Source organism: Cydia amplana, chromosome 9 (genome assembly GCF_948474715.1).
Source record: "Cydia amplana chromosome 9, ilCydAmpl1.1, whole genome shotgun sequence".
NCBI classification, from domain to species: Eukaryota; Metazoa; Arthropoda; class Insecta; order Lepidoptera; family Tortricidae; genus Cydia; species Cydia amplana.
In genome coordinates, this window is record NC_086077.1 from 12,423,463 (window position 1) to 12,437,968 (window position 14,506).

The following is a 14,506-nucleotide window of genomic DNA, read 5'->3' on the forward strand; positions in this document are numbered from 1 at the left end:
TAGTTAGTTAAACAATACCTACGTTAAAAATACACGAAACTAATACATTTTGAAAATTAAAGACATTGACTGAGATTGTACGAAAATTACATAATATACATTCAAGAACTTAAAATTATCCAGGAACAGACGTCCTTCAATCTCATCAAATTCTATAAAATATGAGGCAAGTCTGCTTGAGGCTCCGATGAACCAATAAATTTAAAGTTAAACTTAGGTTCCTTTCAAGGATAATTGTCAGCTTTTGCATTGATACAGGTGGGTTGATATGGGTGTCGGAAGTCACAAAGTTATTGTCTGAAGAACATGTATGCTAAACTTATTATCTAATTTGTTAATAACGCAAATGTATAAACAATTTTTTGATTAAGTATTAGATATTATCCTTGAAAGGGGTTTAGGCAAACCAGCGCCAGTACCTACGTTCATATATAATAAACTAAGACAACGTCACTATACACCAAACATCTACTACACACACTACCACAGTTCACAACGAAAATAACATCAAAATAATTACATCAAATAAATATAATTTAAATTAGTAATTGATAATTCATAAACAATTTACATTTAAATTAAACAACGATAATACTCAGCAAGATGAAACACTTAAATTGTATAAGTAGGCGTATTTACAAAAACTTAAACAGCTAATAAAAACTTAACTATGTATGACTGTAATATTTGGCTTTAAAATAAATAGGCTAATATATTGAAAGCTATTGACAGAAATGTTAAACTCAAACAGATAGGACTAAGGATCGTTATAAGTACATTTGCTATTAAAGTTGCTACTTTCCGCCTATGTTTGGAGCAACAAGTAATCATTTTATGTGTATTACTTTCTATCACATTTCTTCCATAGCTTCCATTATAAGTCGTCGGGTAACATCGAATTGTCTAGTGTTGGGGGAAGTGAGCTATCTTTTTGAAGTACTTTCGCTGCTGAACCAGTGCCTTAGACCGAGCAGGGTGTATAGGTCTTGGTTGTGGGAGCGCATCGGGCTCGCGTGTGCCTTGTACGGGTACTCCTGCGGCTGCGTGGCGCCCTCCGACCTCAGGTACACGCCTGCCTGGCTCGCGTCCGGTAACCCGTGCGGTCGGTAGTAGCTGTGCGGGTACGAATGATGATGCCTCCTGGGATTCTCGTGACCTACGCCAGCGTAGACCCCGCCCACTTGGCGCCTACCAGGCCAGTAATCTTGTAAATGACGAAACGGGTAATTCGGCGGAGGAGTGACGGTATGTTGACTTGTCCAGGGATAGCGGTAGTAACCTTCGTTAGGTACGTAACCTGTCGATATCGGCTTTTCCTTGGTGTCTTGAGGGAAAACATGCGGAATTGGCAATGGCGGCTCAGCCAGTTCCAGGGGCTTATTCCGACGGTGCTGAAGTGGTTTGGTACGTGTGCCGAGTATGCTATCGTCTTTCGAAGCGTATTTCTTCTGATCTTTGGCATAATTGTCGTCAGTTGTTACCTCGGCGTAGCGACTAATCAGTTTTATTGCTTCTCCGATGTCGGAATACTCACTTTCGGGGCTCAACTTAGTTTTATCCTTAGTCAAATGCTCATCTAAATTAGTGCTTATGTTAGATTTTTCAGTAGAGACGTCATCTTTTGTTTGATTTTGAACAGGCGTTAAAATAACACTATTATTCTTGTCTACATCGGTATTGTTAACAGTTGTCTCGTTAACTACTACCAGCGTTGACTCTGTTGTTTGTTCAGTTGTAACCTCTGTCTGTTTAGGTAAATCGTCATATTGTTGGTTTTGGTATTCCGTACCGTAAACAACTGGGTCGACGTTAACGTGTCCATAAACTTGCTCTTTCTGCCCTAGGTCAGTAGTGTTAGTTTGAGATGACTCAGTTTCATTGACTGCGGGACTGTCTCGTTTCGGTTTATCCGCGTACGGTAAGAAGTTGTTTAACACGTTGTGATTCAGGATGCCGGCGCCTCCGAGCGAGGCAGTATCGTTATCTGGTTTCGAATGTTGCAGTTTCAGAAGTTCTAATTCAGCTTCTATACTCGCGTCGTTGTTAGGTTTGTTTTCGTCTTTTTTGACAACGTTCAGTTGCTGTTCGTGAGCCTGAAACGAGAAAGAATTCATATTAGGTATCTTCTCTACACATGTTTGTTAAGCTAATTAAGTTAAAAGTTTGCATTTGGGTTTCTCTGATAAATAGGATTATCATCACATTATTCATTTGGCGTTGATTGTTTGTCTGATTTTTCATAACGCCAATGATAATGGTGCACTTTTCTCATGAGCCTGAGGGCATATGAATGTGTTGAAATAAAAAAGCATGAATAGTAATTGTTTTATTCAAGAATGCAACTGCGCAACTTTTTGTAGCAAATCGTGTACCTCAGCGGCTGGCTCATGCGACTGCAGCGGCGCGGCTTGGGGGTCCAGGCCGATGGGTATGGAGAGCTGCAGGGGGCCGGCCTCCTCGTCGCCGTAGTCGTACATGTCGTCGCTCGGCGGCGACGTGAACAACGCGTTCAGTTGTTCCAGGAGGATGCGCTCGTGCTCATCTTTGTTCACCGTTACCATCTGAAATGTACATCATGTGTTATTGCGTGTGATGTACGTTTGTTTTAGGAAATACTTAGCCTTCTAAAGCCGTTTTACTACAATAGGCTTTTAAACATCGAAAGTTTAAGTGAGCAGGGACCGCTTTTCTTTTTTGGTAGAATTTTATACCAACATGGAATTTAAGTTAATAACTTGAAGGGGGAGGGAGGTTGGGTTAAGTTGTTCTAGCATTTGAAAATCCGATCTCTACTTGCTTACGCCCACTGCACTTCGGTTACCCTTCCAACGAAATATATTTTACACTATTTATGAGCAGAAGCGTCTTAAGATTTTTATTAGGTCAGCCATTCTCAAAGTGTGTTCCGCGGAACCCTAGGGTTCCGCGACACCCCTGCAGGGGTTCCGCAAGAATTTAGAATAATTTAGAATAATAAAATAAGCATAATTATTATGCTTATTAATAAAAAAATACACTTCTAAAAACTATTGTTTTATTGTAGGGTTCCATCAAGTATTTCGCTTTCCAAAAGGGTTCCGTCAAAAAAAAAAGATTGAGAACCGCTGTATTAGGTAATGGTACGTTATAAATGAAGTCTTTGTAACATAGAATAAAATGAGATTTACCTGAACGCATCCATTTCTGTCTAGCCGTTGTCCTTTAGGGCACACATAAGGTGTGATGAAGAGCGACTTTGTGATGATCCTTCTCGGCGGGGCGCTGGGGTTGCCGCTCTCAGGACTCTTGAGCCAGGAGCCCCACGCGAGCTCGGAGGCCTGCCGGTCCAGCGTGCGTGGCGCCTCCGACGTCGTCGCCACCGGCACGGCCTCCGTAGTGGCCTCAGGCTCCACTACCGCCCCCAGCGCACAGGACGACAACAATAACGCGCACCACACGTACCACATCGCAGACACCTGCAAATAGAATGGAGACTTTTAATGTTTCTGTAACGACTGTTGATATAGGTGTAAGCATAGGTAGGTACGTCATCGGATCGGGCAAATACGTAGTAAAAGGCATTTTTGATATTCAGCGGCGATCTCCAGATTGTTGAATGGCAAATAAGACATGGTTGCCCATTAAAAAAATTGTCATTCATAATTTCAATTAGTTTTGCCATGTTGACCATGTTACAGTTCGATAAGTGTGTATCAGTATGCCTAATACGCACGTGGCTTGAAGAATTCTATCGGTGGCTAATAACAAATTCAAAATGTCACTATCGTAATCGGATTGCCCATTAAAGTGAGGAGCACTTACCAACACCGAGTAGATCTTAATGTTACATAATAGACAGGGACTGTAGCCACCGTCTTTTAGTTTAAGTATTATGAACACATTAGTCTCCTACCGGTCGTTATCTCAATTATTATCGACGTTATACGAAAAATGAATATGTTTCAACAAATCAATATCGGGATTGCGATAACAAACTTGCATTGTGTTATTCAAGGAGATGATCAATTGTGTCCAGGCGTGTGATGTCAACTGGACCAAGGCCCGGCCTCAGCCATTAGTTCAATAGCTAGAGCACGAGTGAATTGCGTATTCACTGGACTCACTTCCATTACCTACCGCCGATTCTGTCATTAAGTCACTTTCGATTTCTGTGCGTTAGGTCTTTATGCGTAATTTAAAGCGTGTAAATATTGTACGGATAGGCCCCGATGAGTTAATTTTTTCTATTTTTTATGCTTTCTATACTTGGTGACTAAGATTAAAGTTGGAAAGGCATCAATATCGTAAATGTGTTCATTAGACAAGGGCCACAAACTACCTAGCTAGCTAATAATGTTACATATTTGGAAACAAACAAAATAATCAAAGACTGAAGTGTCAAGAAAGTGAAATGAAAACATCGACGCAAATGTGACTACCTTTTTTTAGCGAAGTCGGAGCATTTCGCGCAATAAAAAACAGTGAACGTGTTCCAGATACCACACATCATCGACCTTGGAGCCCTTTTGTCATTCAGCCATGTGAAAGTTAATACCCTAAGTTTCGCCTTCACTTTTAAAGCACTTTGAATAATGCACTTATATTTCGATCCCATTATTAAATTGTTAAATGGTAATTGGAAGTCAAATTTGGCCCGGTATTTCATCCATCATGGCCGATCGGATCACGACTGCAGGTACAGCACCTGTCTCTGCGTTGTGAGATATAAAAGGAAAACAAAACACTATAATTTCACATTATGGTGGAATGTTAATCCGGTTGCTCTTACAAGTGCTTGCTAAGTTGCTACCTTTAAATAAAATGTAACTTAAGTTTGTATGGGTAATGAGCAAGAGAAAGTGAAATTACAAGTTACATTTGGAAGACCAACGTAATGACATCCTAGCCGGCACGGTTGACGGAGTTGGTTTCTATGTGCAAAAAACTTTTACGATTCTAACATTGTTTAAGAAGCCAAACTCAATTGGTACAATAACATTTTGATAATTGAGTACTTTTAAGTAGGAATTATAGGCACGCGATTTTATTATTCGTATACCTACGTACACTAGCATGATTGTATGTTCAACTGTATTACGTACCTACCATGGTTCGCAATATTTATAAACGTTTCTATTCTATTCTATTCTACATTAATACTTAGTCTCTGGCGATCGCGTGAAATAATTTAATAATTTTCTTGGTTTTAGTCACAGAACATATTAAAGAGATTAGAATGGCTATCGCGCGCAGTTAGTATCGGAACCGGCGTCGCCGCTCGTTCCTCTCCACATTTACTAACACTCGCGCAACGGTAGTAAAAACTAGCTAGCGCCTTGTGTGCCTGGAGAATGGATACGCCTCCTTTAGACAGATTTGATGTCTGGCTTCTTAATCTGAACGTTATTGTGGCGCAAAAAGGCATGTTTACTTCGTTTTTGGGTCAGCGCGGGCGAGTAGCAGGCGAGCGTTTGCTCAAAACCGTGGCGACACGTACCCTGCTCTCATCGCCATTCTAACCTTATTACTTGTTCTGTGGTTTTAGTTTTAAATAGGTAACCTTACAAAGTTAGCGGGTTGGACTTAATTAGAAGTTGTTTCCGCTTTCCATTGTAATTGAAGAAAATGTATCAAAAAAACAAGTATTTAATAGCCGTTGAATTGTATCTAAGAAAAAAATCCTAAAGAGGCCTTAAGTCGAGGCAGCCAAGGTGACCACAATTAACCATCGTCGGAGTAAGAAAGGGGTTCAAAATATACGAGTATCATAGATCATTTCAGATCAATGCAAGCGTGTTGAGATTTTTTTTAAGTAAAAATGTACCTGATTTTTTGCTCGGATTTAAATGACCTCGAGGTCAGGTCAATATCTCGTCACGTCTACGTTGCATTTTGCAATGTGATGTGCTTCATTCATTGTCTCTATTACCTACACGGTACATTTTGTCAATTAGTAAACCATAAGTACCCTACCTATTTCATATTCTAATTGATTGATCATTAAGGAATAACATAAAACTCAACACAACGACATTAATGCTAAATATCCAAAATAAAACTCATATAGGTTAATCTTAACTAGGTTTGATATATTTTAGAAAAAATATGAGTCATTTTTACTGACTAAACTGCTACGCAAAACCGTAAACAAATCAACACATAGATAATAATTAGGTACTGTTACCGTTACGTAACTATTGTGCAACTCATTACGCTAATGTGTACTACACGTGTCACTCGTCACTCTGATAATGGATTATCGGGTCTCCTTGACCTCCACTATGAACATTAAACACCTTATGGCGTCCATACAATCGAGTAATGAATTTGGTGCGCAAAACAGGGGCAGTGGCTGTTGACCCCGTCTATGGGCATCTGGCAATGATCGTACAGACAGACGTACGCGGAAGCGAGAGCTGACCGCGTTTCAAGGAGTCCTTGATTCAAGCTCGGTTCACGTTAATCACGTTATAACACCCCGCCGTGAAATACGATGCCATAATCCCGCGTTTGTATCTTTGCGTTTACGCGGTTACGCGTCGTGAATACAACGGTTTTTTTGCATTTAACGCTAGTTCTTCACCATTCGTAATTTATACGAATTATACGATCCCATTGCCGTTATTAGCAATGAGAATGTATGATAAAAATATAGACTCAAATGCACCTACATACTGCCCAGCTTTCAGCTGCCCAGCATAGTCTGGTGGTGTCAGAAATTGTCTCAATATAGGTGTGCGAACAGTGAGCGTTTAGTAGCCGAGTCTGACCTAATAAAATGTTTATCGTGTTTACACCGAGCAGGCAGACGTCGGGTGTTCCACACGGATATTTGCCGCGCCGAATCCTCGAATGTTGAACCCTACCTTGACATGCATGCGAGCGCGGCGCCGCGCACAACCGAGGTGCGTCGGCACAGGGTTGCACACAAATAGCTTTCCAGTCACAAGAACTCGAGTCGAGTGCTTCTCAGAATACTTCGATGCCGGTATGAACTACTTTAGCTTTATACCACTGGAGATAAGGCCATCGTTAATAACACACGCCTGACTGACATCCCGCCGGTCATTAAAAATTGTACGTACCTACTCGGGCAGCTATTGTTTGGACATGTTCGTTTAATTAATACGAATGCGTGAATCAACATTGTTTAAACGGGTCAGCAAGGGGATTGGGCGTTCCTAACTTTCTACAGTCACGCTTGGACTACATCGCCACCCTCCGCCAAGGACTCGGTGCACACGAAAATAACGATTTTGTTGGGATATCCACGACGCGACGATTTATGACCGCGCACGAGACGGGACCCTTTTTAATTAGCGTTTTGGTCAGAATTAGGGATATCCTTGTTGTGGTGCACCTGATAATAAATAACGGTGTAGGCTAAGTATGTGTTACACTCGTATTCCATTCCGTTATATTGAAGTCATGGGCTCCGACGTGAATTCAACTAAGTGATAAGGGTAGTTTATTTCAAACAGTCCATACAATATTGACATTAACTTAGATCTTTTTTTGATCCGGCAGTATTATTTTACGATCTGACCACGATTGACCCTAGTTTCTTACTCTCCTGATAGGAAGTGACTTTAGGGTCAAATATATGGCTCACTAGATCAGCAATAGCCTAATATTTAATTTTTCCTTCCAGAGATCCAGACAATATTTTACAGAAAACAAACGACATGTTCGGTTCTCGGGGGCAGAATCGGGCCTTATACAAATATTTTACTAAGACAACTAAGTATATATGACATGGCAATTTCGTTTTGATCATTTCTTTGACTGTGCCAATAAGTTTATATTCCAGGCTAGGCCACATCGAACTCGGGTTGCCAACCATAAATGTCCATTGTATGGTAATGGTCAGCGTCGAGAAAGTGCCCGCTAACTGGTTGGACACGATGTCGGCCAAATTTGCATATTAGGTAACTGACTTGTCACCTGCACAGGATATCGATTGACAATATTGACACGTGGATCATATAGGTTCCGGATTGTTCAGAAGTAGTGATTTTCCCAGAAACGGCTTAGTATTCACGCCACCACGCACTGTCACGGAGGTCAGACTGATGAGATTTATTTCCGTTGTACCAATCACGAACTTAAGTTTTGTGGGTAATAATCATAAAACAGTCTGATCGGCACTGTGTATGAAATTCGATTACCTACTACAAAATTTTCTGCACCTGAAGAAAAGCCGGGTATGTAATAGGTACAGCGTTGTCAATTTCATCTAAGTATGTCTCAAAAAACAGTAAATAGTGCTTTTGGTCTACGTATCGTATGTGGTACTTAATAGGCAGTAAGTATGAGTACATAATGGAATAGTTGATGAATATTTTCCGTATGCGATCTATAACGTCATTATGTTTAGATCATTGGCACTTAAGTTTGTTCACAATAAAAATAGGTATATATGTACTTGTTTATTACTAGACAATCGTGATTTTTGGACATATAATTGATGTAAAACTCAAAAAACTTGTCCCGACTGCCGGAGGTCGTGCAGCCTTTTTTGCTCGAGTAAACTTGAACTCGCAAAACCGGACTTTAGCCTAGTTCACCTTTCGTTTAAATCATCTTCCTTCACTGCAATTGGTTAGGAAGGAACATTTTGTGTACTACCGTTAAACCGTGCAGTTATTACAATTGCTTTACCGAGTACTCGCCCGAGGCAAAGAAGTAGATAAGAAGTCTGGTCTTGAAACTTGTAATAACTATGCGTAATCGGAGACCATACTTATTGGTGCAGTAAGACGCGAGTGCTTGTTAAAGCTGCGGGAATAACAGCGCAGTACCGTCTGCGATAATTTGCTAGCAGCTCTTTGTCACGGCCCCTCGCGCAGCAGTACTAATGAGAATACTGTCTCCATTTCCACTAGCTGCAATATATGTTTGTCATTTTCGTATATAGGTACCTCAATATATAACTCACGAGTTTTAAGTAGGTACTACTTAACTTTTGGCATTTTATGTACTAAGTTTCAGAACAAAACTACAAATTACAGGAGTACCTACGTACGTATCAACAAACGTATGTACTACGTACGTAACGTACGTGCTCAAGCAAGCAAGTTGTCAAGGGTCTGGCGAACACCTCATGGTACAATAATTAATTTAATTGACACATGAACATCAAAGTCTTGATAATTTCTTAGGAAATCATGAAATTCTTACTTACAACTTAGTACTTATTTAGGTCTTTGATTTGACATTTACGCAGATGGTACGTTTGAGCTCTGAAATGGAATTTATGTCGCATAAGGAATCGTAAAACCTAGTCAAGGCGAAGGAAATCGTAAACATTCTATATGCCGGTCTAGTAAATATTATATAGGACGAATCAGTCCATTCCATACAATATTGACGATAAATCCTTGGTGTATTCGTAACTTGAAAGCATCACGTGACTTTAGTGTCTGCTATATGTTTGGGTTCGTAGATAAAATGAAATTTATAGTTATTCAAAGCCTTAAGAAACAGTTTGCGACTTGCATATAAATTTCTTGACTAGGTTAGTGCGTTACTTAGGTACATAATACACAATGGAATAAACCTTAGAGCTTATTAACATTTAATCGATTTTATAGAAAAAGCATGTACCTACAATATTTTAGGAATAATAGGATTTCAGTAAGTATTTAGTACTTTCCTAATTCCTGTACTTAGGTATTGTATAAATTAAAGGAATTAATAGGTACATTTGGTGTAGGTAATACATATAAGTAGGTATCTAAACTTAAAATAATTCATTATGTTAATGGATCTTAATAATAAATTATGGTGATTCTTTACTTACTTTACACATATGCAAGGACCATGTAAACTGAGAAGTTAGAATAAGCACCTCATTTTATTTTCAAAGGACAGTTTTGTGTCGTAGAAGAATTTTATTAAAGAGAGTTCGACTCGCGCTTGATCATATTTTATATGAAACTAAAAACTTGTTAAAACCGTTCCGGCTCTCAGAGTGTGATTAAATTGAATGCTTTGCTATACTACATCGCAGGCAGGTTACAATACGTTCTCACGGCAGAATAAAGAAGGCGGGCGTGCTTGAAAGTTACGCTTCGGCCTCTTAATCATTCATAGTGATTGCAATTTGGTTTTTGCAGCAGTACGACGAGAGTACGAGACGTTTTGTCACTCTCGTAGGCAAGTGTGTCGACCGACGGCTACCGAGAGCGCCGACCTACTGACGGACTCGATACATGTGTCGTGACATTTTACATCTTCATTTTCGGCCATTGATATAGAATAAAGAACTGGATACCCAATCAGCCGCAAAAAATGGCCCCACAAAAGTAACGTGGAAACAGATCACGCGTTACTTTTTCGTTTAGTCTTGTTTGAAACGCTCAAATGTGAAGTTGTCAACTATTACGAAATGTGCCGTTAAAATATGTAAAAATAACAATGATAAAACAAGGAAAAAGGATGGAATGTATTTCTTTCGGTTAGTTCTTTGGATAGCATTTCATAATTTATGTAATCTGGTGGTAATTTTATGGTTTTGAATAAATTAATTTGTTAGTACCAAAGAAGGGATGTCAAGGAACAAAAATCTAATGAGTCGATGTGAGGTCAATATTTATTTTTATTTTTATATGGAATTCGTAAGGAATAATATTATGTTTAAATTCAAGATTTCCAAGAAAACCTATGCGACGTGCAAAGTGGACTGCTATTTAATTATAGCAAGAGATAGGGGTGATGCAGTTTTAAACAAAGCAAAACGGCACTTGTGTGATCGGCCCATTTCCCTGTTTCCGACAACCAATAAGGGCTTATATCGACTAACTGTAAATGCTAAACCTGTCTGAACACAGTGACAACCACAGGATTTTTTTGGGTTATTTCCACCAACTCGCTTTGGTGGTAACTAGTGGGAATTATTTTCCCCAGTAGTTACCAGTGGTAAAAGGTGGGAAAAAAAATCCTAGTAGTTACCACTGATATCAACTTGGTGGTAATTAGTGGGAACAACCCAATTTTTTTTATAAAGTATGGACTTTATAAAAAAAAATCCAATCAGTACCTAAATGTCCCCGTGCACCCGTGCGATGAGTAAATGTAGATCTAAAATACACAGTTATTTTATTTAATAAGTTGAATTTATTTCAAGGAAATTAGTATTTAAAGACGTATACTTACTTATTAAAAATTTAATTTGTTTGAATTTGAACCACGAATTAATTTTATTTAAACTCCCGATTAAATTAAATTTGTTTTATTTATTACTTCAATTGGTTTTTCTGTACAGTAATACCTATTCAAGTGTACCAAAGTGACTCCATTCGTTCATTATTCTCGTTTGACGTTGCTTGACGTAAATACGTTACGTTTAGTGCCATCGGACTAAATTTTTTAACAGTGTTGGTACTTATGTATGCAAATTTGACACTTAATGCTTACGACATTAAGCTCTTTTCTGTACGAAACATTTACCTTGACTCAAAATTTACGTAAGCGTTTTTATCATCAATGCAAATGGTGCGAAACGTCATTGGGATCCACATTTCTTGACGTTTTTGTTCTGCTTTGTGTGTCTATTTCTTTTATATTAAGTCAGTGTTTTCGGCACTTTAGATCGGCTGATAATTGCGTGGACTTGTAAGGTGCATAAATTAGTCTATTCCGAACACAATTTCGATCTTTGTAGAGTTCAAGGTGTCTATCATAATGTGCAGTCTCATGGTTATAAATTTCAACTGTCCGTTCAGAGATAGTAATCGACGTGCATACGCCTTGGTAAGTCGGAGTGCGGCGTAATACGCAGTAATGAGTCTTGTTTGTGTTAGAGCAGATGCCCGTCAATGTCCAAAAACAATTTAAGCAAATGGAGCTAATCGAAGCGAGCGTGAGTGTGCCCGACCTCCGACACGCGCGGTTGGAGTCGACTGTCGTTTATTTATAAAACATCCCATTCAACTCCCTTTTGTAATTTTAAAGCCGTCGTTTATCATCAGCGTAAATTCCTACACAGAATTTATGTTTTCCTTGAGAAAACAAACAAAGCTAGCTAAGCTATTTATTAACGCATAAACATTTTAAATGGTTATATTAATATTTTCCCGTTCAATATAACAAAGAATCGAGCAGGAAATTGTCAAAAGACCATTAACCCTAAGGGTTAATTTTACGGTCTAAATATTTAAATTATTTCTCTAAACAGAAGGATGGTCGTTGTTAATGAGTGTGCGAATACGAAGTCGCACGCATCGCACCGCGACGGATGCGTTCAGAATATCGTCTTCGTATTTTTGGAAGAGAAGTCAGCTTTGACGGAAGCGCGGCGGCTGCTTTCCTCGGTGAATAACAAATAACTTGTATCAAGATTTACGCCGAGTCTCACGGCCACGGATGCACTTACCTGTTAAGTATACCTACAGTGCGTACCCACGCATCGCGAGACCTTTAAAGGTTACCTGAATGCGTTACCATAGAACTCGTTTATGTCCTCTTAGGCATTTAAGTATGTACCTACTGAGATTTGTATTAAGTTGCCAACGGATCAAAAGTTCAGCAGTAGATACTGGGCATGAAATTGTCCGACATAGTAGTAGTAGCAATTTATTAGGTGGCAATAGTGCTGCAATCCGATGCCTATACCTAGGTCATAATCATAATAGGTACTTTGAGTTAACTACCGTCTAGGCGTTTCGTTACTTCATATTTATTAGGTACACGAATGCAATTAACCTATTGCCACAGCATATGCAAAAGCCCTAAAAAGAACCGGCGAGGAAAACGGGTGAGTGAAGGAGGCTTACCTTGGGAGACGCGCGGTGCTGTGCGCCGCTCACATCATAACTGGCGTCCGTGGTGTGGCGCCGGCGCAGCCCTGCGACAAATAAATCTTCATTAAAATGATATATCACACGTCCGCAACGCGTTTCGGGAACTTCTCAAGTTCCAGGCTCAAAGTGAGCGAACCGGCGCAATTAGCCGACTACCTGTAATCCAAGTGTATCGGTGTTAATTAAGTCGCAAGTTTACTTCGAAAAGATATAAACAAATTTAAAACGTTTGAGAACTTTCTCCCGTCAAAAGATAACGACTAAAACCCTGGCGCACTACTTTCGGTACTCCATACATCATGGTAACGTGACCCATTTAGGGCAGCACATTTGTATCCTACAAGCTAATCAAATCAATTTATATTTCATCAATCACCGTCTAAGCGTTCTTTGAACTCGTGCGCTTTGTTGATTCCGGCGACTGCTGTTCCCTTTGAACATCCTAGAGACATGATTTGTCTGGGACGCTTTCTAGCGTGCATGATGTGATGTAATGAGTCGCGGCCGGCCGGTGCAGTGGACGCGCTGGCACACAAACTGGACGAAAGTGGACCGGCCGAGCCCAGCTCTGCACCAGCGAGCCCTTTACGAGCTTTTACTTTATTGAGATTTGTTTATGAATTTTATGATGCATATTCTATTAAGAAATTGATGTATCGGCGTTGTGGGTTTGAAGTCAAAATTATGTCGTAGAAAGGGTGTTCATACATAAAATTATAGCTGATATTGGAGTAGGGGATTCATCTATAAATATTTCGCTACTACTAAAATATATCTACTAAACTCTACGATAAGATTTTAGTTATGAGCCAGTCGATTTAACCGAATACAGCGTTTACAGCATACATTTCAAACAAACGCGTCAATGATGAAAGGCACAAAGAATATCCCGTACAAAGAGATTAACTGTCATTTAGTAGACAAAGCCAATGTCAATATTGGTTTGTATGGGCGGTAAACACGCCGCGTCTCGGGCGACCGACTCCCGAGAATCCGCCTATATCCATTCGATACTCAACTCAAGCTGCTATAGACTTGATTGTTACAGGAACAAAGCCTATGCGGTTAGGGATCCCTACCACTAAATAAAATTATATTTTAGATTAGGTTCCAGGGTGTTTCGGATCTTCCTAGCTGAAGTTACTATAGTCATTCGTTGTTTTGTTTTTGTTGTATTTTTCTGCTGCTGCCGTGCTCCTTGATACGAATTGTTGTGATTAAAACATATAGCTACGTTACATACTTAATCCAATTACTGATTTCCCCACTATGTACATTCATTGGCAATTTTAGAGTTCGGCGGATGATAATGAATCGATCGTTTCGGCTTAAATTAGTACGCATGCATGAAATGGAAGGAGGAAATGAACACAGTAAATGTCTATTGTTTAACAATATCCTTGGCAATCAACACTTGATTTATGACAAAAAATCGAGTGACTCTGTATAGCTAAAATAGTACCTCTATGAAGCAATGCTACTGGGCATTTTTTTGTGGTCCCCTACACTTTTTTTTCAAATTTGGGATTTTTTATGTTATTTCTACTCAGAATCACGAGCTCTTTCTATCCTAATAGGGGAAAAAAAGTGTCCCAAAATTTCCATACATTTTTCGATCTTTCCATTCCGCGACCGCCATACAAAGTCTATGAAAAATGGTGACGTAATGGAAATAAAAACCTTAGGACACTTTTTTTCTCCTATTAGGATAGAAAGAGCTCGTG

At 39.4% G+C, this 14,506-nt stretch overlaps 1 protein-coding gene across 1 annotated transcript in view; it reads right to left on the reverse strand.

Annotated features, from left to right (window-relative positions):
- Window positions 1–454: 454 nt before the first annotated feature.
- Window positions 455–14,506, reverse strand: part of LOC134651127 (uncharacterized) — a 51,953-nt gene continuing 37,901 nt past the window's right edge. The window contains exons 2-5 of the mRNA XM_063506144.1: window positions 12,756–12,826; window positions 3,168–3,455; window positions 2,373–2,561; window positions 455–2,093 (exon numbers count right to left, since the gene is read on the reverse strand). Of these exons, the coding sequence (XP_063362214.1) occupies window positions 924–2,093; window positions 2,373–2,561; window positions 3,168–3,446 (1,638 nt within the window). The 5' untranslated portion in view covers window positions 3,447–3,455; window positions 12,756–12,826 and the 3' untranslated portion in view covers window positions 455–923. The remainder of the gene's footprint in view (window positions 2,094–2,372; window positions 2,562–3,167; window positions 3,456–12,755; window positions 12,827–14,506) is intronic.